Source organism: Lycium ferocissimum, chromosome 3, assembly GCF_029784015.1.
Source record: "Lycium ferocissimum isolate CSIRO_LF1 chromosome 3, AGI_CSIRO_Lferr_CH_V1, whole genome shotgun sequence".
Lineage (NCBI taxonomy): Eukaryota > Viridiplantae > Streptophyta > Magnoliopsida > Solanales > Solanaceae > Lycium > Lycium ferocissimum.
The window spans coordinates 11,512,483-11,536,031 of record NC_081344.1 but is presented as its reverse complement, the minus strand read 5'-3'; the positions used below and the strand labels follow the sequence as shown (position 1 = coordinate 11,536,031).

General features: G+C 36.8%; 1 protein-coding gene across 1 annotated transcript; it reads right to left on the bottom strand.

Annotated features, from left to right (window-relative positions):
• Window positions 1-8,899: 8,899 nt before the first annotated feature.
• Window positions 8,900-16,728, bottom strand: LOC132049717 (THO complex subunit 4A-like). The gene is made up of 5 exons (XM_059440628.1): window positions 16,387-16,728; window positions 15,150-15,305; window positions 13,839-13,907; window positions 13,566-13,747; window positions 8,900-9,472 (listed from the first exon to the last, which is right to left on the bottom strand). Exons 1-5 carry the CDS (start codon window positions 16,573-16,575, stop codon window positions 9,307-9,309), a joined length of 762 nt encoding a protein of 253 aa, XP_059296611.1. The 5' UTR covers window positions 16,576-16,728; the 3' UTR covers window positions 8,900-9,306.
• Between the last annotated feature and the right edge of the window lie 6,821 nt (window positions 16,729-23,549).

The following is a 23,549-nucleotide window of genomic DNA, read 5'->3' as shown; positions in this document are numbered from 1 at the left end:
GGAGGTGCTAATCACCTCATGCAGCTCTGCCTTGCGAATTCAAAATTCTGTCTTACGAATTTTTTATTTTTTTATTATTTGAGGTTGAATTGAACGCAGGATATTAGGCAAAAGGAAAAAATTAAAGACCACCAATTTAAGGGATAAAAATAAAAAACCAATGCTTTTGAAGAACAATCCAATCAAAAAAATGACTTACATTATTGGGTTTGGTTGGATTGACCTCGCGGGGCCAAGCCCATTTTGACAGCACTATTCCTCAGGTTCAAAATAAATATTTATTTAGTCTTTAACACATTTTTTAAGAAAATATTAACCCCGATAGAAAATAGATATTTTAACTAAATTATGCTTAATTAAATATTATTTAATTTAGTTATCTTTGACTCACAAAAATTAAATAGTGCTTAATTAATATAGTTTATTGATTACTCCCTCCGTTTATTTTTACTTGTTCACTATACTAAAAATAAATTTTTACTTTTACTTGTCCACTTTAGCATATTAAGAAAAAATAAACTTTTTTTTTGTTTTACCCTTAACATTAATTACTCATTTTCAAATCATTCTCTAAGTCCAAAGAAACTATACACCAATTAATATGAGTATTATGATAAAATACGAATTTCATTTATTAATATTTTACAGAGCATGCAAAGTTAAAAGTGAACCAGAAAAAATAAACGGATAGAGTACATAAATTAATTCCTTCTTAACCACGTAAGTAGACATTTATTGTAAACAGGAGGGAGTATTAATTTACAATTGATGTAAGACAAAATAGTGAAAACATCCCCTACTTTGTGACTAGAAAACATGAAAGTCGTTTACATTGAAAAGTACGCCCATCCACTACTTGTTGAGACTTGAGATATTCAACTGTCGCCAGCCGACTTCAATAGTCTACTTGTGGAGACTTGAGATATTCAACTGTCGTCAGCCTACTTCAATAGTAGGCCGCTATTCGGTCCAATCAAAATTTGAGGTACTTGTGAACACTAGTCTTATAGTAACGAATCCGCGACTTAAGTAGTACAAAAAATAAAAAGTTGAATCAAATTAGTGCAAAAAAAAAAATACATTAGTAGTATTCGCATACGAAATTCATGCGTGAATGAGGATATAAATCCCCATCTTCCCATGAATCGCGACGTCTCCCTCGCCCCACCCGCCATTAAACCCCATTTTTAGTGGTCCCTACCCCCTTAAAATAATAATTTCGTGTTATTTTTTCAATCCAAAAAACTCAATATTCTTGGTATATTGAAGTGTAGGAACAAGTTTTAAGGTTGGATTTCGGAATAGAGCGGCGTATAACACATTTCAAAAACTCAAAAAAAGCTTCAATCTAGGTATTTCACTACGAATTTTCTATTACATTGTTAAATATATTATTACCCTAAGCATGGTCATTGTATAAGCGTGGTGGATTACTCGTTTTGCTTCCTTTTTTTTTTTTTGCGTTTTTTGGGCGGTCCGTCTTTGTTGGGACTACCCATTTTTCATTTTTTTTTTTTTTTATTTGTTTATCTATTGTTAATTAGTTAATTATTTATTGCTTGTTTATTTAGTATTTTTTAATTATTGGATTAGCGACTTAAGTATTTATTAATTATTAGACTAGCTATTTCAATTGTTAGACTGGCTAATTATTTATTTTGTTTTTGTTAAGCCAATTGTTTATTTGTTAATAATTTCTTAATTGTTTCATTAGTTAATTAATTGTTTATTTGTTAAATATACGATAATAATTTATTAATTTTTTGATTAGTTACTTAATTGTTTATTTATTAAATATATGATAATAACTTGTTAATTATTTGATTTGTTAGTTATTTGTTTATTTATTAATTATTTATACTAATTGTATGCTAACTAATTGTTAATTATTTGACTTATCTTTATATTTTAAGAATGAAAACCCTTAGTTTAGGATTCATAACCGTAGCTTAGGATTGAAAACCCTTAATATAATTATCTATAAAAGATTACATAACTAATATTACTTATTAATGATTTATTTAAAATACGTAAAACAGATGGGTCACCACAATCTTTAATAAAATTTTCGATAAAAGATTACATAACTAATACTAATACTACTTGTTAATGATTTATTTAAAATGCGTAAAATAGATGGATCACCACCCTCTTGATCCGGGGCCCTTCGACGGATTCTTGTATCTTCGGCCGAGCATAGGTCGCGACATATATGGACATCGCACAACGGCCGAGTCTCGGTCCGTGCCGGTTAGGGGACTCGGCGTGGGAGATCTTGGGTTGCTCGCCCCGCATCCTCGTGTCTGGATATACTACGTCGGGCGGTATCTACCGGTGCGTCGAAGTTGGTCGGGTACGGCACGATAGGTCGCTAGTGACGACATTGATTGAGAGGTGGCGACCGGAGACGCACACATTTCATCTCGCACCGGTGAGGCTACCATTACCCCGAAGATGTGGAGGTCATTTATGGGCTACGGGTTGATGGACGCCCGTTGTATATTGAGGAGCCTGCGTCGCCGCCTTCTAGGGATGAGTTGATTAGGCTCGCCGGTTTCTTTGCTCCGGATGGTCGTATTTTCGCCGAGTCGGCTTTTGTTGTCGGCCCTTTACGCTCACTTGCGCTTCGCGGACATGCGGCATCCGATTGGAGAGGCACGCCTCGAGCGATGTTGATCGACGTGCGCGTCTATACCTACTCATCATATTCGGGGCCATCCTATTCCCGAACACTTCGGGTTCGCATATGAGCTTGAGATATCTTCGGTATATCGACGATCTCGCCGAGATAGGATGTTATAGTTGGGGCGCTGCTGTGTTGGGCTACATGTATCGAGGATGCCGATGTTCTATGGGCACGAGGGTAGAGGTCCCCTGCATTTTGCTCGCTCCTTCAGGTTATATATTTAAGTGTGTGTAATTATACACAAAATATTTTTTTTTAAAACGACGACTGATAATTATTTTTTTAATTGACTATATCAGATATGGGTGTGGACTAGGTTGAGACCTTTTCGGCCATACCGTACAGTGATCCTCCCGGCCCGACTATCTTCGTCCCGTGCCATACGCGCGGAGATGGTCGCGAGGCGTACGCGCGTGTACGGCCTTCTCCCCGTTTAGGGATCGGCTAGACCGCGTGACGGCGCGAGACGGTATGTTCATATTTTGGATTCACACGCTGAACCACATAACTACTATTTTAGTCTTATGTTGTTAACTAGTTCAATTCTTTTTACGAGGCTTTTATATGGACGCGTATGATCATATTTTGGATGATTTTGTGGCGTTTTGTAGGGCTGGTCGGCACGTGTGGATGTCGCGGTGTCCATTGATACATATGGATATCGTTGAGTATCACGCGCCCGATCGCGTGTTACGGCGGTTTGGGTATGTACAGAATATGCCGCGGCTACGGTTTGGGAGCATGACCACTATACGAGGGACGAGCGTGCGGGCGTCGATGATGCGTGGCGACTCCATATGCGGCGGAGGTCCATAGTTGGGATGTGAGGATGGCGAGCCTAGCGGTGGTCGGACATGACACTCCCGTCCATGTGTACGTGGGTGGTACATGCGGATCACTCGCGTCGTTATTGGCAACCCTCAGGCGTCGTCCAGATGGCTTGGGATATGTAGCTCTCGCAGGAGCGTACGAGGCGCTGGTAAGTTTTATTAGTCTTAAACTTAAACCATCGTCTTATGTACTACTTTACAAATTTATTAAATTGTTAATATTTGCAAACATATGCAGGTACGGACCGTTCGGACGATGCGCGCGGGAAACCGCCGTGCGGAGTCCCGAGACGGCGGAGTATGCGGCACGGATGATTGAGCTTGCGAGGGCCCCGGTATGAGACGAGGCACGTGACTTTGAGCGTCTCCGTGAGCGTGTTCCGGTGCCCCACACGGGGCACGGTGGCCGTGGTCGTAGGAGGCCGGTGGCCGTCGATATAGGTGGTAGGGGTGGCGAGAGGTGATGAGGCTCCATCGACTACGGATATCCCATCGACTTCTCGTTCCCGCCGTCGACTTCACGGACACCTCTATATACGCCGGACCTTTTTTCGGGTTGTGTGCCACGGCCTTCACTTTCACATCCGCCGGTTCGTGATCCACGGGGTGAGCGGCCGGTTCGTGATCTACGGGGTGGCTACATTTGCGGTTCGACGACTCCATGTTCGAGGACTTCGTGTTTGATATGGCACCATCTGCGTCACACGCGGGGGCCGCTCGGGAGCCTCTCTCGCGGGCATCTCAGGAGGCCGTCGACACACAGGTTTGACTTTTACAACAAAGTAAAGTAATTTATTAATTATTTGTTTGTTTCAGGTTCATTTTAGAATAAATCAAATCTAAATTATTTATATATTATTTCGGGTTCATTGTTCTACGCTGTGGGTCCACGGGAGCGACCCATCCGGAGACTACCTCATATTCACCACCCCACCCATCTCGGGGAGCCTACGGACCCGTCTCGGGCGCACTGCTCGGGCGCCGTTGGTGGTCAAGTCTTCTTGGAAAATCTAAACGACAATTTAATCAAGCTCACAATGAAAATTGGTAAATATGGTTTTGTTATATTATTATTATATGTAGTAGCATGTGTTTGTTGTATGAATTGGTAAATAACCATTTTTCAAATCTTTATAGGAACTATTCTCAAAACTCGCGATGGTACCAATATGGATGTTGGTCAATCCTCTCGGTTCGGTGGAGTTGATCATTCTCCACACCATGACGTGCTTATGAACAACGATAAGTTCATCACCTTGATATTAAATTATCTATATATATGTATGATGTTGGTATTTAAAATATGTTACTTTTCATGTAGGAGGATGAATGCACTTAATAATGAAGATTTTCCTAATTATTATGAGTCATCATCAAGTGATGACAATGAAATAGCTAATAATGCGAGAGGTAACCGATGATGAAGACGATGATGATGTTCAAGTTGGTATGACCAACAATATTCCTCAAAGCCAAAACCAACAACAACAACGCACCACCACGTACCACCACCGATGGTGAAAACCCAAAACGAAAGCCCAATTCGGTGGCATTCTAACAATATCCCTTATCTTGATAGCCTGCGGTGGTCGTGATGATGCATTTGTCTTCACAAAGAAGATTATGATAGTCGCTTAAAAACCTGGATTGAACCTAAGGATCTCGACAAAGATCGATGCTACCTTGCAAAGGGAATGTTGTTCGTATCCAAAAAAAGCTTTGTTTGTCAAAATTTATTGTTTTAAGGACATGAGAGAGTTTAAGGTTGATCGGTCAACCTCAAAGATATGGAGGCTAGTTTGTAGACGACGGTATCAAATTGTGAGTGGTTGCTTCGGGGAATTGTTAAGCTTTGATGGTATGTGGGCTATCACAAAATTTCGCGAAAGACACACTTGTGATATGGAAGAAAATCGAGTAGATCATTATAATTTAGATACAAACATGATTGCTCGAAGTGTTACTTAAAGACATTGCCGAAATGCCAAAGGTAACTTATCCTACCTAGTACATTATATGTCTTATATCAATTGAAAGATTATTACTAAAAGTTGTTTGTTTAAACTTGTGCGGAGTTCCCATTAAAGATTGTATTCGAAACGTTCAAGCCGTATATAGTAAAACTATAAGCAACAAAAAGGGATTTCTCGGGCGTAGACGCGCTTTTGAGATGGTCTTTGGAAATTGGCATACTTCTTTTCGATCGGCCCAAGGTATATGGCGGCTCTACAACATTTTAATCGTACCTTGTTGTAGAGTGGCGACTTATAGAGGTAAAATCTTCAACTTCGTATTTTGGACATTCAAACCATGCGCATTGATGGTTTTGCTCACTACCAGACCGGTGATATCCATAGATGGTACGCGTGTATATGGTGCCTACGACATCAAGCTCCTAATTGCAATAGGAATGGATGCCAATGGGTCAATATTTCCTCTTGCTTTCGCAATTGCCGCTAACGAGCAACGACACATGGGGGATCTTTTTGACCCATTTGAAAACTCATGTTATTAAGGATCGTATCGGCGTATCGTCTTTGTCGATCGTCATAAAGGTATATTGCACAATATGGATAATTTACCGGGGTGACAGCCTCCCTTTGTTTACCATCGATATTGTTTAAGGCACTTGAAGGCGAATTTGCAGTCAACATTTCACAATGGCACTCTAAACAAATTGATGTGGGGGGCTGCGATAGAGCATTAACAACGAAAATGGGCTGCAAAAATGGATCTGATCAGGTCAGTGAATGAACCCGCATACGTTTGGTTGATGAAGCTCGATGTTGAAAAATGGACGCTTCATGCGATGGAGGAAAAAGATGGGGCATGCTCACAACAAACGGTGAGAGTCTTTGATGGCTGGCCGAAATACGCTCGAGGACTACTGTCACCGCAATGGTGAGAATGACTTTCAAACGGAGTGGTGGAGCGATTTGTTGTTAGGACAAGGCGGCCGGAGCGATATTAGCCGACGGCGGGACATGGATGCCAAAGCCCTTCAAAACTATGGAGCATTATAGACAAAAATGTGAGCGTCACTAAATGACCGAGTATGACCCAATTCAACATGTGTATAAAGTTAGGACGGGTTATTATAACGGTAAGGGTGGAAACGTGCATACCGTTTATGAGGCAACAAGAATATGCACTTGTGGTAAGTGGCAAACGTACCACATGCCGTGTTCTCATGTTGTCAAGTGCTTCGAGAGAATGAGAAAAACGGTAACAAATTATGTGGCGGGGGAATACAAGGTCCAAAGTTACCTTAGAGCATATTCCGGCCAATTCCACCCACTTGGTAATGAAGCTTATTGGCCAAACGAGCCGTTTTCGATGGTTGCTAACAAAGATTACATTATAAAATTGGGCATTAACTCACGGAGTCGTAGACCTAATCAAATGGATGTTAGTGAAAGAACTTACTCTCGCAAGTGCTCTATATGTAAGCAATATGGCCATGACAAGCGTTCGTGTGGGCAACAAGGCCGTGGTAGTACAAGCACGTCTCGAAGTAATAGAGCCTCTAGAACTTGAAGATTGTATTGTTATTGTAATTTATTATTGTATTGCTTTGAATTAGTATTGTAATTAAATGGAATGAATTATTTTTTAATTAGTATAAACCTCTCGTATTGGATGAATTATTATTAAAACACTTAAATCAAAACCCTATAAATATTACAAGTTTCAAAACTTGCTTCGGGGCACTTTAGAACCCCTAAAACGACGATCCAAACGTTTAGGTGGACTTGATGTAATGGCCAGACATTATTGTACGCAAAAAAAGATATTAAGTTTTATATAAAATATTGATATTTTGGAATTTTGAAATATGACTAATCTTTGCCCAAAGTATGGAAAAAAACGTGTTTGGAAAGGTAACGCAAAAAAAAAAAAAAAAAAAAAAAAAACGGTTCAGAACATTCACGCACGAAATTCGTGCGTAGAAAGGGTCAAACCGTATTTTTGCAGTTTGGTCCTTTCACGCACGAATTTCGTGCGTGAATACTACTAATGTAATTTTATTTTTTTTTGCACTAGTTTGGTTCAACTTTTTATTTTTTGTACTACTTAAGTCGCGGACTCTATAGTAACATGGCTAGCGCTGGGTCCAGCTTTAATTGATTTTGGCTCATGTTTGATGTTTTTACATTTCCATGGTGTTCTTTTATGGGAATTAACATTTTTAGTTAGTCGGTTAACCTCACGGATGGAATATTAAAACGGAAATCCATTGGATAATGAAAGTTTATAAGTCATCTTTGATGATTAATCAACAATTCAAAGTGTTTTCCTTGCGTATTTTTCATAAATCAACATTATATATAGATGTAGGAGGATCTGTGTGGTAAGAAGCCAAAAAAAAAAAAAAAGTTAACTGCCTAACTATAATAATTTATGTTGTTATCGATGCATACTCAACACCCTAACATATATCAAAGGTGTACCTATATACATACGGAATAATTGTGTACCTATATACATGCTGAATAATCTTTTTTAAAAAATAAATAGTTGTGAGATTTATTGGGCTCTTATTTAGCTGTGCCTCAAGCAATTTCGAATAGGGAAAAGGGTCAAATATACCCCTTTATTTTGTTTTATTAGTTAAATATACCTTCCGTTAGTGAAAATTAATAAAAATGCCCCTGACGTCTTCAAACTTCACACTTATGCCCCTATTTGGATGAAAATCCCCAAACTAACTAATAAAACAAAATAGAAGGATATATTTGACCCTTTTACCTTTCGAATATCTCAGAGACTTTGTACTTCAGGCCAACTTAAATCATTCAGGATTCAAACAGAAATTAAATCAACCGAGCCCTACAAATAGGATGTTACTACATCCAGTAGAGGACACACTTCAAACTTCCATAATTTACTAGATTAATCAAATATCGAAATAGAATTGAACCGATACAAGAGAATATGGCCCCTTATAATCTCTGATAGGCCTTTGTGAAAAACCTGAGAGTGATAAGGTGTGCTTTCCATTTTCTAGTTAAACGTTCCATTCTTTCTGCTTAATTTGATTCTTTTTCCTGTCACTGCTTGCTGATTAACATCATACCTAGTGTGATTCCAAGAGGGGGTTCTGGGGTGGGTGGGGTGTACGCAGACCTCACTCCTGTCTTGTGTGAGGTAGAGAGGTTGTTTCTATGAGAAGTGTCGCAACTTGAAATTTCTGCAGACAATCAAATCCTCCACTTTGACATAGAAGCCTCCACATTCGATCAACCCAATGGCCCTATACCTATGGTAGGAGATGACCATGACCTCCCCAGCAGCTGCAAAACGTACAATAACACACCAGAGATAGCTTCACTTGCCTCGGGCATTTAACCAGACTCGGTAGCTCTAGGATGTAACCAAAAGATAAACCAACATTACTTGGATTATGCAAGCACCACCCATAATTTCCCAACTACTCCAGCAATCTGTTTCTGAAAGTAAGGAATTTCTCCACAATTTGTTTTACATAAAAACAACAGAAGGCAAAGCAATAGCAAGAAAATACAGAGCGTGCACAAGGCAGCTGTTTCACATCATCAACTGCTTAAAGCAGAAGAAAATGTGGCAATAACACCAAGCACACTCTTAACATATTAGTTTTATGATTTTCCAGCAGTACGGAGGCTCTGCCCCTTTCAGTGTTTTCCCCAGAATCTGTATCATCACTTCTCTTCAAGAATAGTTTGTACCAATTCAAGAAAATAATAACCTTCGATCCTGTGGATGGTTGCACATGTTACAACACAAGTATCCCACAAGCATGTCAGAATATCAGTTCGTCTGCATTGCTTCTGCTTCTGCATGATACTTCTCCAATTCAGCATCAAGATCTTCTGCGGAAACGTTCTCACCACGACCTCTGCCCCTTCCACCATCTTTTCTCATGCCCCCTCCTCTACCACCTCGAGGACGTCTAAATCCACCACCTCTTTGTTGACTGTCAAATTATTTCAAGATAAAGTTAAAAAAAAAAAGTTAAAGACAAGGACACAATGTCCACACAAGACAATAACTAACCGAAGAAAGAAGATCGCAAAAAATATCCTTATCAAGCTCAAAGAAGCTTCATTAATCTGGTGTACATACACCAGAAGCCACATGCCTTGAAAATACTATATATATTTTATTTGATTGTTAAAGGTTACTTCATTGAAAATCCAGTAACACAAGAAAGTGCTGTAAAGGTATACAAGAAGCTGCTTCTGCCGCAGAGAATTTTCTTTACATATACCAACAATAACAATGATTTCTCAATTCCAACCAAGTTACGGTTGGCTTATGAATCCTCATTTACTATGTTACTCCACTTAACGTCTCATGCCAATATATATTTTGCATTTCACTTTTGGGCAAAGCAACACCAAATTACAAATAAACAATACGAGTGGAGTGCAACGACACTTTCTTTCCTTCTTAAAAAACACATCTTATTTTAGTATGAAACATTCCATTGGAGAAGTCGAAGCAACGAAAGCTTCCGATCAAAACCTGAAACAACCAACTCCACAAGGTTGATGCAAAGAAGAACGTGGAAATAGTCAAATAGATGGGACTTTTATAACACATAAATCATCCACAATGAGCCAATTATCAGAAGAGGACTACTGAAATCCCAACTTACATACCATTCACAGTTAAACTACGAGAAAAGACATCATTTCACCCCTGAACTTGGCACGAAAACTCACTTTAGCAACTAAACTTAAGTTGTATTTATATACCCCCCTTAACAACTTACGTCTCAATTATTTTCCACCCTAAAATCTGACGTGGCAAAAAAAATAATAAATAAATAAATAAATAAAAGTTAAGAGAGTGAAAAACACAAAAAGGTGGGCCCGCTGATTCATATATATATATATTATTATACAATTAAAAAATAAAATAAAAATGCACCCCCCTACCCCCACCCCACTGAAATCAGCCAACTGAACCCCCCCCCCCCCCCACGACTGCCACCTCCATAACCACCACCACCGCCAACCTTCCCCACCACCGAAGCAATGAAGTTGCATGAAATTGCACGAACTGCCCTTTCTTACTCAATCAAAGTGTTCCTGTGATGATAGCTGATAGCTTTATGAAATTCAATTCCTTTTAAACTTCAAAACTCAATTCCCAATTCTCATCTCAGTAACAAGAAAAATGTGAACTTTAGTTTCTGGGTACTTTTCAAGATTCAACATTTACATACCCACCAATCAATTAAGCAACTAAACCGATAATCTTGGCGACAAAAACGGAAAATGGGAAACCAATCTGCCGATTTAATTGAAAATTAACATGAAGCTCTGATAGAAATTGCACGAACTGCCCTTCAAATGGAGCCCAGTTGGGTACTTTTCTTTATTGTTTAAAAACAATGAAGAAATTGCACGAACAACCCTTCAAATGGACTGGTGTGTGGCCCCGCGGGTGGGTGGGGGGGGGGGGGGGTTGTTGAAGAAGAAGAAAGGTTAGTGGGTGGGAGTTAATGTTGGAAAAAATGTGATTTAGGAATTTTAATAATTGATTAGGAATTAATTAACATGGAAATATGATTAATAAAAGAAAATCTTTGACAAAGATGGGATTTTTCAGTTGGGTTGATTTAAGGAGGTGGTGGTTATGGTGGTGGTGGTGGAGGTCGTGGTGGCGGCGGCGGTGATGGTGGTGGTTGCTACAAGTGTGGTGAAGATGAGGAGAAAGAAGAAGAAAGAGAAAAGGGAGAAAGAAGAAGAAAGAGAAAAAATAATAAAAGAAAAATAAAAAATGAAGGGTTGGTAATTTTTGACACGGCAATGACGTGGCGCAAGTGTAATACACCACATATTGTGAGAGGTATTATTTTTTTTAGGGTGGAAAATAATTGAGACGTAAGTTGTTAAGGGGGGTATATAAATACAACTTAAGTTTAGTTGCTAAAGTGAGTTTTCATGCCAAGTTCAGGAGTGAAATGATGTCTTTTGTCTTAAACTACTTATAAGAGATCTAGATACTACATGGAAGCTCTAGAAGTGGGACTTTTTTTTTTTTTTTTTTTCCCCCCAGAAAAAATAATGCCTGGGACTTAACTTTAACGGCTATCCTATTTATCAAACTATCTTAAGCCCTTCCAAGAATTTTACAAAATTTAAGGTCAGCTATTTGGAAGCTAGATCAGAGATGCCTTCACATACAATGCATAAAGCTTGAATGCTCGTTTACCAACTATAGGCATGGACATTTTCAAACACTTGCAGGACACTTAACTAACTGCTACTTTGTGAAGATTGTATCTCATCGTTTGACAAATATATTCCGCTTGTATCAGGAAAAGCTTTTATTTGGTAAGGTATTAAGTCAACTTTGAGTTTCAAGATTGTAAGAAGTTTCAAGAAGCTACCAATCTGTGGGGGAAAAAGGCACTTAACATTATTTGAATGTGATAGAGGCAGTTGAGAATAATGTCTAATGATACAAAAGACATGCATGAGTTTATTTTATTCTGAATAATGTTTATCGATGATAGTAATATATATTTTTATTAAAAGAGGCAGGTATATCTCAGAGTGTCCTTATGTACTACTCCCTCCATTTCAAATTAGTTGTCACGTTTTGCTTCTCGGTAGTTTAACTAATCTTCATAACTAAATTGGATTAGATTAATTCAATATTCTAAAATTAAAATTTAGATATTCAAACACTATACAAAAAGTACTATAAGTTGCAATTCTTCTCATATCAATAACAACAACAGACCCAGTATAATCCCAAAACCCAGTATCTTCTTATATCAATACAACAACATATCCAGTGTAATCCCACAAGTGGGGTCTGGGGAGGGTAGTATGTACGCAGACCTTACCTCTACCTTGGGAAGGTAGAGAGGCTGTTTTCGGGAGACCCTCGGCTTATTAAAAAGACGAAAATAGTCAGTAGCAACAACCAGAAACAATAGCAAGATAATAAGATAACCAAGGCTAAAGAAACAACATACAATAATAGAATCTAAAAATAAGAAATTACAAGAATAATGCTAAAACTCCAGGAACGAAACGGAAAAGCACCCAATTACCCACTACCCTTCTACCCTAATTCTCGACCTCCACACCTTCCTGTCAAGGGTCATGTCCTCAATGAGCTGAAGTTGCGTCATGTCCTGCCTAATCACCTCACCTCATTACTTTTTCGGCCTACCTCTCCCACAACGGCCAACCTCTCACACCTCCTTACCGAGACACCTGCATCCCTCCTCCTCACATGCCCGAACCATCTCAGCCTCACTTCCCGCATCTTATATTCTCATATCAATATGGGGAAAAAATATATCTTAAATTATTGGTCAAAGTCCATGTAATTTGACTCTCAAGAAGTAAAACGTGACAAGTAATTTTAGACGGAGGGAGTAAGAAGCATCCATTATTAATAATTTATTAGATGTTATCGTGATGAATTACATGCCAATGGATGTGTAGTGCAAACAATGTCAGATATTTAACATTAGGAAATTGAAGGATCCCCAAAAGATTGATTATTCTAACATGAATTGTATGCAATCTATTGCTAGCTTTTTCTGGGACAGGAAATTCTGCAAAGTTCACATTATCTTATTTCTTCCAGTTTAAAAAAGGAAATCTCATTGAAGAGAAATTAACACCTGACATTACATAACAAACAGTTAAGGAGTTAATTCGTGCAAATGATCCATTCATGCAATACAAGAAGCTGTAATCACTACAGATAGATTCACATCCTTCATTTAACTTCAGCAAACTGAATTTTATTTTTTGTGACTTACCTTCCACTTTATACACTTAAGCAGTAAATTTTTTTTTGAGATTACACTTAGCAGCAGTAAATTAAAATATTTGATAAAGGATTCCAAGCGGGTGAAGCTCAACAAATTGAGTCCACAGTGCGTGCAATACAACAACAACAACAACATACCCAGTGTAATCCCACAAGTGGGGTCTGCAGAGGGTAGCATGTACATAGACCTTACCTCTACCTCTACCTAAATTTTGGATGAAAAGAGTATTATAAAGATCTGTGTACAACAGAAAAAGTACCTTCTTGGAGCAGGATTTGGATTTCCATATAAACGATTTCTAATTGGAGGTAGAGCTGGAGGAGCAATATTTGTTCCAGCAAACTCAATTTTCATGGGCTTTCCGTCTAGCTGAACATTGTTGTATCTCTTGATAGCTGCCTCAGCATCCCTTCGACGTGAAAAGATTACTTCCGCAGTTCCCTAGAAGAAATAACCTTTGGTTACTATAGAGGTTCATGGAAACTCCTGAAGCATCTTAATCTTGCCAAATTACACAGCAGATTTGCGATACCTTTGATCTTCCACTCTTGTCATAATGAATTGAGTAACGCTTTATATCACCAGCTTCTGAGAAAAGCTCCTATAAAACACCACAAAGACATTAGGTTTCAAAGCTTTCTTTCTTTTGTTGTTTTCTCCAGGAAGGTGTTATAGCCAGAGAATGCCATTTGCCGACTTTATGAGGTGGAGATCAATTACCCAAAAACTATAAAGAGAAAGAAATGGTCGCTGACAAAACTCAACCAGACACAAAACTATCACTAGACAGAAGCAGATAACAAGAAGGGATGCATATATGTGTCATTCTTAATAATTCTTAATTCTTCAGTTAATTTGACAGTAACTAGATGCTAATACCTGTCATGCTGCAACCTACCGGGAAAAGATATAGTTCTTAGCTATCCTTTTTCATATAATCAAACTCAATACTTCTTTTTCTTCCCCTTTTTTGGTCAATTATAAATCTCTACATTAAGTTCCTGTTACTGCTATGACAGAAGGCTAACTACATGACTTTATGCAATGCAATTTGGTTGTTGCTACAACATATTATATACTCCACAAAGGGCAAACTATCTTGTTACTGAATCAACACATTTAGGGCGTGTAACATTTTCCGATTTTCTAAAATCCAAATTTCCCATGTTCGGTTGATCAAATTATTTGAAAAACATGTTCTCTGGGAAAACAAGTTCCTTAAAAATGAGGCAAAATGACTACCCTAGTAGAAGTAGGGAAAACAAGTTCCCCAAGTGGCATTCCACATTGATTGTGTCCTCCTCACCATCCAACACACCTCATCTTCACCCTCACCCCAGTAGCCCGCATTCCACCACCCCACACCCCTAACCCACCCCCACCCCCACCTCCCATAGTATTTGTCTAGATTATATATAAATGCTTTTAGTTTTTGCTTACGCACCGAACACAAGAAAATAAGTAAGAAACCCAGTTATTTTCTTGGAAAAGATTTTCAAGAAAACATTTTCCTTCATACCGAAGACACTCTTAACATCATTAAGCTCATTCAAGGGTAAGGGTGTAATTCGCAGGGTAAAGTTATAGTTCATTTCTGTACTATAATGAGGTAACACCATTGTGAGAGATTATCAAACTACTGGTGGACATTGCCATTTCTTAATGATGAGCACAAAGAGCCTTTAGGTCAAAGTTCAGTATCATGAAATAAGTCCAAAATGACACATGAGCAGTGTTAAAGTTAATTATAGTTAATACTATATCAACATTCTACTAAATAAGTAGCACTCAGTATTATAATTCTATAACAGCTTAACATTTTTGCATATAAGCAAAATATCACCTTGATGTCTTCATTTGAAACCCCATAATCCAAGTTGGAAATGAGGAGCTTGATACCGGTCTCAATGCCCGATATCCCGGCCCCACGGACAGCTGGATACGACGGGGCATGCTCGGCAAACATGTCGTGGTCCCACGCAGACTCTGGTGCGTGAACCTGTGAAAATCACTTCAACTATTTAAACCTAAATTCACAAGAAATACAATTAAGGGATAATATCAATTTTTGTCCTTCAATTATAGACAAATTCTGATTTCAGTCCTTGCGATATTTGCCTAAGCACATTTAGCCTTCAATTAATTAAAATGTGTGATTTTAGTCCCTTTACGTCCAGACCCCACTATGTGGGATTTCATTGGGTATGTTGTTGTTGTTGTTTATTTTAGTCCCTTTATGTAGAAAATATATTATACTTTAGACTATTTTTAGAAGTACACTAGCCTCATAAATGAAGCAAAAATACAACTTTAAATATAACAGATCGGTAATTAAATGGTTGAACAATTAATACTACAGAAAATCTGTGATTATTCACAAGAAAAAAGGGATCAGAAGTGTACATTTCAAGAATTAAAGGTTAAATGTGCCTATTCGGATGGGAAATTTTCAAAAATATACAGACCAACATAAAATGTTACGCCACATAGCCCAATATACAATATTATAGTACATCATTATACCTGGGGAAAGCACTATACATAATGTATCAACCTTGAAAAATAGTGTATAAAAGGTGTTTATACATAAATATGAGCTAAAACCGGGTAAAAAAAATTCAAAATATGGGCTACGTGGCGTACATATTTTCAAAAATAGACATAGAGCGTAATTTATCCTAGTCGGGATATCACAAGGACTAAAATCAGAATTTATCAATAATCAAGAGACCAAAAGTGCTATTAACCCCTACAATTAAAATGGAAGAATTTCAAAAATATACAGCTTTTGAAAATTATTACACCAAGTAGCCCATACCTGAGGGGAAAAGCATTACACATAATGTATTAACCTTGTATGAAAGTGTATAATAGTGTATCGTAGGTGTTTATACACAAATATGAGCTTATACAATAGAAAGTATGTGATTATTCACAAGAAAGGGGATCAAAATTAAACATTTCAAATGTTACAAGGACTAAAATCAGAATTTATCAATAATCAAGGGACCAAAACTGCTATTAACCCTACAATTAAAATGGAAGATAGTAATATGCAATAATACACAAGATTAACGAACCGGTCCGGATGAATATGGTGCGGGTCGGTTGGCGGCACGGTTAGGGAAGCGACGGCGTGGACCGGGTCCTGACCCTGATCCGGATCCGGGTCCAGATCCGGATGTTCTTGGTCTAGGGTTTCGACTACTGCTGGAACTACTTTTGTTCCTTTTGATTAAATCGTCAAGGGATACATCCAGATTTGACATTATTTTATGAATTTGTATGGAAAATTGAGATCTGGATGTGTTATGTGTTGAGCTAAAAGGGTTGTGAAGTTGGGGGAAAAGGGTTTTAGTTCGGAATTGTTGAAGAGAAAAGATCTTTAATTATCCAATTGCCGTATGGCATTATAGGGTAAATATTCCGGGGTTGTTTGGTTGGCGGACTAAATTATTCTAGGATTATACTCTCGAGATATATAATTGTAGGACTAAGGAGTTGGTTGGTATGATGGTTAAGTAAAAATAACTTTCGAATAAAATTTTAATACCGCCTTATCTCATGTTTGATTGGAATAAAATCACAGGATAATTAATTTCGGGATAAGTTATTCCGAGATTGTAGTATTTTTTTATTCTATATAGAGGGTGGGATAACAGTCCCGGGATAACTTGTTCCCCAACCAAACGAGCCCTAAGGGTATGTTTGGATCGACTAGGTTTAGGTGCTTTAAAGCTAAAATAGATTTAAACATTTTGTAGTATTTGGGTGAGATAAAAACGCGTTTGTTTTTAGGCATTTCTAACTTATTGTTTTTTGTTTTAAGCCATAACTTATAAATCCATCCAAACAGGCTCTATTAGAGTTGACTTATTTAAGGTGTTTTTAAGTCAAAATAGTTTTTAAGCACTTTTGTAGAGTTTTGTGCTTAAATAAGTTTTTAAGCACTTTTGTAGAGTTTTTAAACACTTATTTTTAAGCTAAAATAACAAAAAAAGTCAAAAGTTAGAATTGACTTATAGTTATAAATCCATCCAAACAATCTCTAATTTATCCCAACTGGAGGTGGAATAAAATAATTTCAAGTTTGTTGGGATAAGGTGGTATATTCAGGATTAAAGGTGAGATAAAATTTATACTATGTTTGGTTGATGCAGATGATTTATCTTGGGATATTCCGTGTATCAAATAGTGATCTAGTTGCTATTTTAGTTACAGAAGAATAAGTAACAAAGTAATCAACACATTCCTTTTGGTTAAAACCCTTAATCACAAGTCTAGCATTATATTTATCAATTCTACCATCAGGTCAATTTCTTCTTAATTGTCCACTTGCTATTTATGGCTTTACCCCTTTAGGCAAATTATACAAATCCCAAGTGTGACTAGAAACTATAGTGTCTAATTCACTTTTAATGATCTCTTTACAAAACATAGCATCTATTGACCTCATTGCTTCGTCATAAGTCTTAGGGTTCTTTTATTAGGTAGATAGACACTAATTCATCATTTAAAACATTAATATCAAAATTTTCAATCAAAAAGGCCGTAATAAAATCAGGACCAAAGCTAGTCTCAATTCTTCATCTTTTACTCCTTCTAAGTTCAATTTCATGCTCATTATCAACAATGCTAGAAGAAGGAACAACATGAGAATTAACAGGTGCAGATGTAGAAACATTATTTTCAACATCACTAGGCATATCATTTTTAAAAGGAAAAACATGCTCAAAAAAATTCTGCATCTCGAGATTCACAAATAGAATGATCATTTAAAGACATAAACCTATATGCAACACTATTTTGAGAATAACCAATAAAGACAGTGTAAAGTCTTAAAACCTAGATTTACACGATTAAAACCAGGTAGACCAACTTTAGCCAAAGACCCCCACACTTTCAGAAATTTCAGGTTAGGGGCGAACCATTTCCACAACTCATAGGGAGTCTTGTCCAACTTCCTATGAGGGACTCTATCAAGAATATAGCATGCAGACAAGACAGTTTGCCTCCACATGTTGTCGGATAGACCCGAGCTCAAAAACATAATGTTCATCATTTCCTTAAGAGTTCGGTTTTTCTGTTCAGCTACACCATTTTGTTGGGAAATATAAGGAGCACTAACCTCATGTATAATACCCTTTTTCTCACAAAAATCTTGTAGAGTATTAACACTATATTCATTGCCCCTATCAGACCTTAGTCTCTTGATTTTCTGTCTAATTGATTTTTCACTTCTGTTTTGAATTTCAAAAACATGCTTTCAACCTCATCTTTAGACTTAAGAAGATATACCTAAGTGTATCTAGAAAAGTCACCAACAAAAGTAATGTAAAACTTCTTTCCACCTTTACTAACAGTGTTCTTGAAATCAGCTAAGTCCGAATGCACTAGTTTAAGAAATTCTATTTTTATACTAATAATAGGTTTAAATGGTTTCTTGGCATGTTTTGCTTCTACACACAAAAGAAATTTAGAAAAATTATCATTTTTTATCACAGGTATTAACATTATTTTTCTAAGTCTTTTAATATAAGCAATATTAACACGACCTACTCTACCATGCCTCAAATTAATAGACTCAGTAATATAAGCAGAATTGGATACACTTGCATTATTGACAATCTCTTGAACAATGCTCAGTATAAATAAACTCCCACTAAGATATACCTTCCCAACAAAGTCTCCTCCACGAGAAATAATTATTTTATTAACTTCAAAAACAAGTTTAAGGCCTGCTTTGTTGAGAAGTGCTCGTAAACTAAGTTTCTACGGAGGAAGGGAACGTACAGAACATTGTTCAAGGCTAATGTTTTTCTAGAAGTTAACTCAAAAAGAATTTTTCCTTTACTCATAATTCCAACAGTAGTGAAGTTACCCTTGTAGACACACTCGCCGTTAGTGGACTCCTCAAAGTCATAGAACAACTCCTTGTTGGCACAAAAATGTCTTGAAGCGCCTGTGTCCTCAGTTTTGTTAGCCACCAGCTTCTCCTCGATAACTACAACAGTAATCACTTCATTACTCTCCGCAAGATGAGCTTCGACATGACCTTGTCTTCCCAGCTTCGAGTTTTGCCCTTCTCTTGACATTGGGCAGCCCTATGACTAAGTTTTCCACAAACGAAACAAGGTCCCTTTAATTTTTGGATTTGGCTCTCCGACTAGTTGAAATGATACTTCTTCTTCACATGTTCCTTTTTCAGGGCTTTCTTCTGTTTGTCTTTGAACTTGCCATTCATAATAGTACCAGAAGATTCCACAAGGTTAGCTTTAGAAGAATTAAGAGAGAGAGCTTCCAGAGCTTCCATCTTATCTTTGAGGTAGTTTGTCTCCTCAGTCCTGATGTGATAGATCAATTTTGGAGAGTTAAATTCTTTTTCTTATGCTTCAATTGGTTACTATGATCACTTCAAGATGATGGGAATTTTTCAAATAGAACATTGGCTTGAAAAATCTCACACATCTTCATACCTTCATAGAGAACATCAGCAGTCAAGTTCTCATACTCGTGAACTTGTTTCAGGATTTGCTTATTGTCAACTACCTGAAACTTAATCCACTGCCCAACAACATACTTTTTCTTCCCTGCATCATCAGCACCATATTTCTCTTCCAAACTATCCCTTATTTCCTTGGCAGATTTATAAGTAACAAATAAATCAAATAAAGGATTAGTTATATAGTTCAGCAAATGCCCTCTAACAGTTTTGTTATCTTTTTCAAACTTTTTTTTTTAGTAGCATCATCAACAACCATAACAGTGCTAGAACTAGTAGTAGCGTTAACAACATCAACAATAGTGTTAGAACAAACAATAGGAGGTTCGTTAAACAAAACATAATCAACTTCTAATTATTCAAAGAAAATCAGAAGTTTCTGTGACCAACGTTTAAAATTGTTTTCGTCCAAATGCTCGAGCTTTGACAAATCAGGAAGAGTTTTGCTCAAGGAAATAACCATTTGTTCAATATTGTATGTAAAAAATTCGTTTTCAAATTGTTAGGGAAAATACCACAATATTGATATTGAACTTGAAATTAAAAATAGTAACTGAATTCATCACAAACACTGTGTCGTGGCAAGCTAATACCTTGAAAATGATTTAGGCCCTACTCTGATGCAAATCGTTAAGGTCGGTCACTCCCCAAGGTTCCACAGCTCTTCCAAACATGTGCACTCGTGGTTGAAAGTTTGGAGGTTATCCAAAATAATTGCCCAGAAACTAACTTGAGAAGAAGACAGGAGAATATGTTTTTTTGGTGTGTTGATATGTTCCCAAAAGTCTTCAATTTATAGGTGTGTAGCTTTTATAGACAATATGTTATTACAAAAATCAATACATCAGTTATTGATATTTAATAGCATGAGTTATCATGAATGAGTTATTCATTCATTCAAAGAAAACGCATTGAAAGATCAGGAGTTTTTCATTCATTCAATGAAGTTACATTGCTCTAACAGTTAAACACCTTGCACTGACTTCAACACCACTAACTCAGTATCTAAACAACACCAAATATCTACAAAAAAAAAAAAAAAAAAAACTGCCAAGAATAATTAATCAAGAAATATTAGAATCAGCGGCCATTTTTTCTTTGTTTGTTTGTTTCTTTCATTTTTTTTCTTGTAATTTATTATGCTTGTTCAATGAAAATTCTAGTTGAGTTTTTCTTGTTTCCTAGCTTATGGAAAACTCTTTTTTTTTTTTTTTTTTTTTTGCGGATTGGCCTTCATTTGGGGTGGTCTTTAATTTTTGCCCTTCAAATTGATGGTCTTTAATTTTTGGCCTCTGCCTTTGCAAATTCTACCTTAAGGCAGAATTTTGCAAATATGTCCATGTAAGGCAGAATTTGCAAAGGCAGAAGGTAAAAATTAAAGACCATCTCAACAAGGGCAATCAAATTGCCCTATGGAAAACACTAGTTGATCTCGTTAATGATGCTTTCTTTTATAACTACCTATTATACATGGTTACACAATATATATACATTGTTTATATATAATTATATAAAGCAAATACATTGTTCATTCATAGTTATACAAAGCAAATACATTATACATATATGCATATGTATATGCATTATTTATACACCGCGATTTGAGTTGATTTCTGTGTGTGTTTATACATGATTATACAAAGCATATACATTATATATACATTATATATACTAAGTGTGTGTTATGCATGTGTATATGCATTATTTATACACCGCAATTTGAGTTGATTTCGTGTGTTTATATATGATTATACAAACCATATACGTTATATATACAAAGTATATGTAATATCTATATATAGCTATACTAAACAAATACATTATCTGAACACCAATGATACAGTGGGCTTCATCATTTGCAAACTAGATGTGTGAGCCATATATATATGAGTTATTTCCCCATAGAAAACCCAGCCCGCTTAGCTCGAATAACCCTATAACCGGTTATGAGAGCTGGGACAAATGTCCCTTTCTTACCCTCAACCCGACCCCATAAGGGCACCAACCCGACATGCACTACCCCTGCCCACTTGATAGGTTTACTTTTAAACTTATCAAGAATTATTTTATCATCTGAATTTTTAATATATGTTTGTTTGGAAAGCTATCCATGTAATTGGAATTGAGTGTAATTAAACAGTTTGACATGTTTGTTAGGCCAAATAATTACATGGTCATCATGTAATTGGGAGGGATAATTACACTCTCCAATTCTCGGGGGAGGGCAAGTGCGGTGGGGTTGAGAATTGGGTGTAATGCAAGTTACTTTTTAATTTTCTAAAATATATTTTTATATTATTTATCTTTTATTTTCTTCTTCTTATTTCTCAACCTTTACTTCTTGTGATTCCATGTAATTATTCGTATAATTTTTTCTTATTTTCTTTCATCTAAAAATAACTACGTTATTATTCTAGTTTTGAAACTACACTTCCTAATACTAGAAAGAATGAGTCATTAACGAACTTGACATATAACGAGTGATGTTATTAAAATAGAATTCCCGTTGTTGAAAGAGGTTATAGACTTAAATATGTTTTTACTTTATTTTAATTATATTTACTTAAGTTATATTGGAACTTATTTTATATTATGTTGGAATTTGACATAAAAGTATCACGTTAAACCTTTTTTTTCAATTTTAAATTTAGGTTGTATTTTCGATTTCGTTTATTTGCTTTATATTTTCGATTTCGATTATTATGCTTTAAGACTACTCACTTGTCGTTTTACATTGTATGTTGCTCATCATTTTCACTTACAATTGATAATTTATTTTTTGTCAAACATTTAAATTATGGTTATGACTGTTACACCCGTATCTTAGAACTAAGGTTATAACCATAACATTAGAGTTTTAACAGAAAATTTGAAAGTTTGTACGTATTGCGAAAATGGTTGATAGCTCACTGTGCACCCGTAATCCCTTCGATTAGTTGGAATTTGAAAATTACCCTTTATGAAAGTTGTAGTACGTAGAAATATCTTTCCAACCATACAAGGACCAGGAGTATTGCAGATCGAAACAAGGAGATATGATCGTCACAAAAGATGGCTAATAATAAGGCGCTTAAGATTCGATGAATCGCCTAAGTTTTCGATACGTCCGCCCGAAACAATTTCGTGGAAAACGCATTGAGAATTCCGAGAAAACTTAAAACGTGAAAGTTGTAGCTCCTTTGAAATAGGTTTCCAACGATATATTGTGAAACCCTGAAAGGGAGTTCGTGTTAGGAGTTATACCCATTTTACTGAACATTGTCGACGAGCAGAAAAACGTGAAATTTTGACTAAGTGTAAAATGGACGAGGGAGCTCGCCCCAAAGCAAAGTGGGGCAAGCTCGTCACACCCCGATTTTACTAGGGTGTGACGTGGCACCCGACCCCACGTTCGGAGCCGAGCGAACCTTAATCGACTCTTATTACATACATACACAAACTTCCGACTATTAATCAAACAAAAATAACAAGACAACAAATGTCCCGAAATATCTTTTCATAGTGTACAAATCGACAGAATATGTAATCATGTGAAAATTATGGCATAACACAGAACGACATGACGGCTGGTGGAGCCGCCTACAGAACTGACATCCAGAACCCACAACTCTGTCTGCAAAGTCTCTAACAAACAGTCAGAACACATATCAAGCATGGACCGACACTAGCAGCGCACCCAGGAGCAAACGGAGCTCGCCAATGCTGCCGGAACATCTCCTAAAACCCGCTAAACGGGGGCCC

Coding starts and splice junctions, on each gene's coding strand:
- LOC132049717 (XM_059440628.1), bottom strand. CDS start 16,575: ATGTCAAATCTGGATGTATCCCTTGACGATTTAATCAAAAGGAACAAA. Junction 15,306..16,386: donor CACCATATTCATCCGGACCG/GTTCGTTAATCT, acceptor TGATTTTCACAG/GTTCACGCACCAGAGTCTGC. Junction 13,908..15,149: donor TTTCAAATGAAGACATCAAG/GTGATATTTTGC, acceptor GGTGTTTTATAG/GAGCTTTTCTCAGAAGCTGG.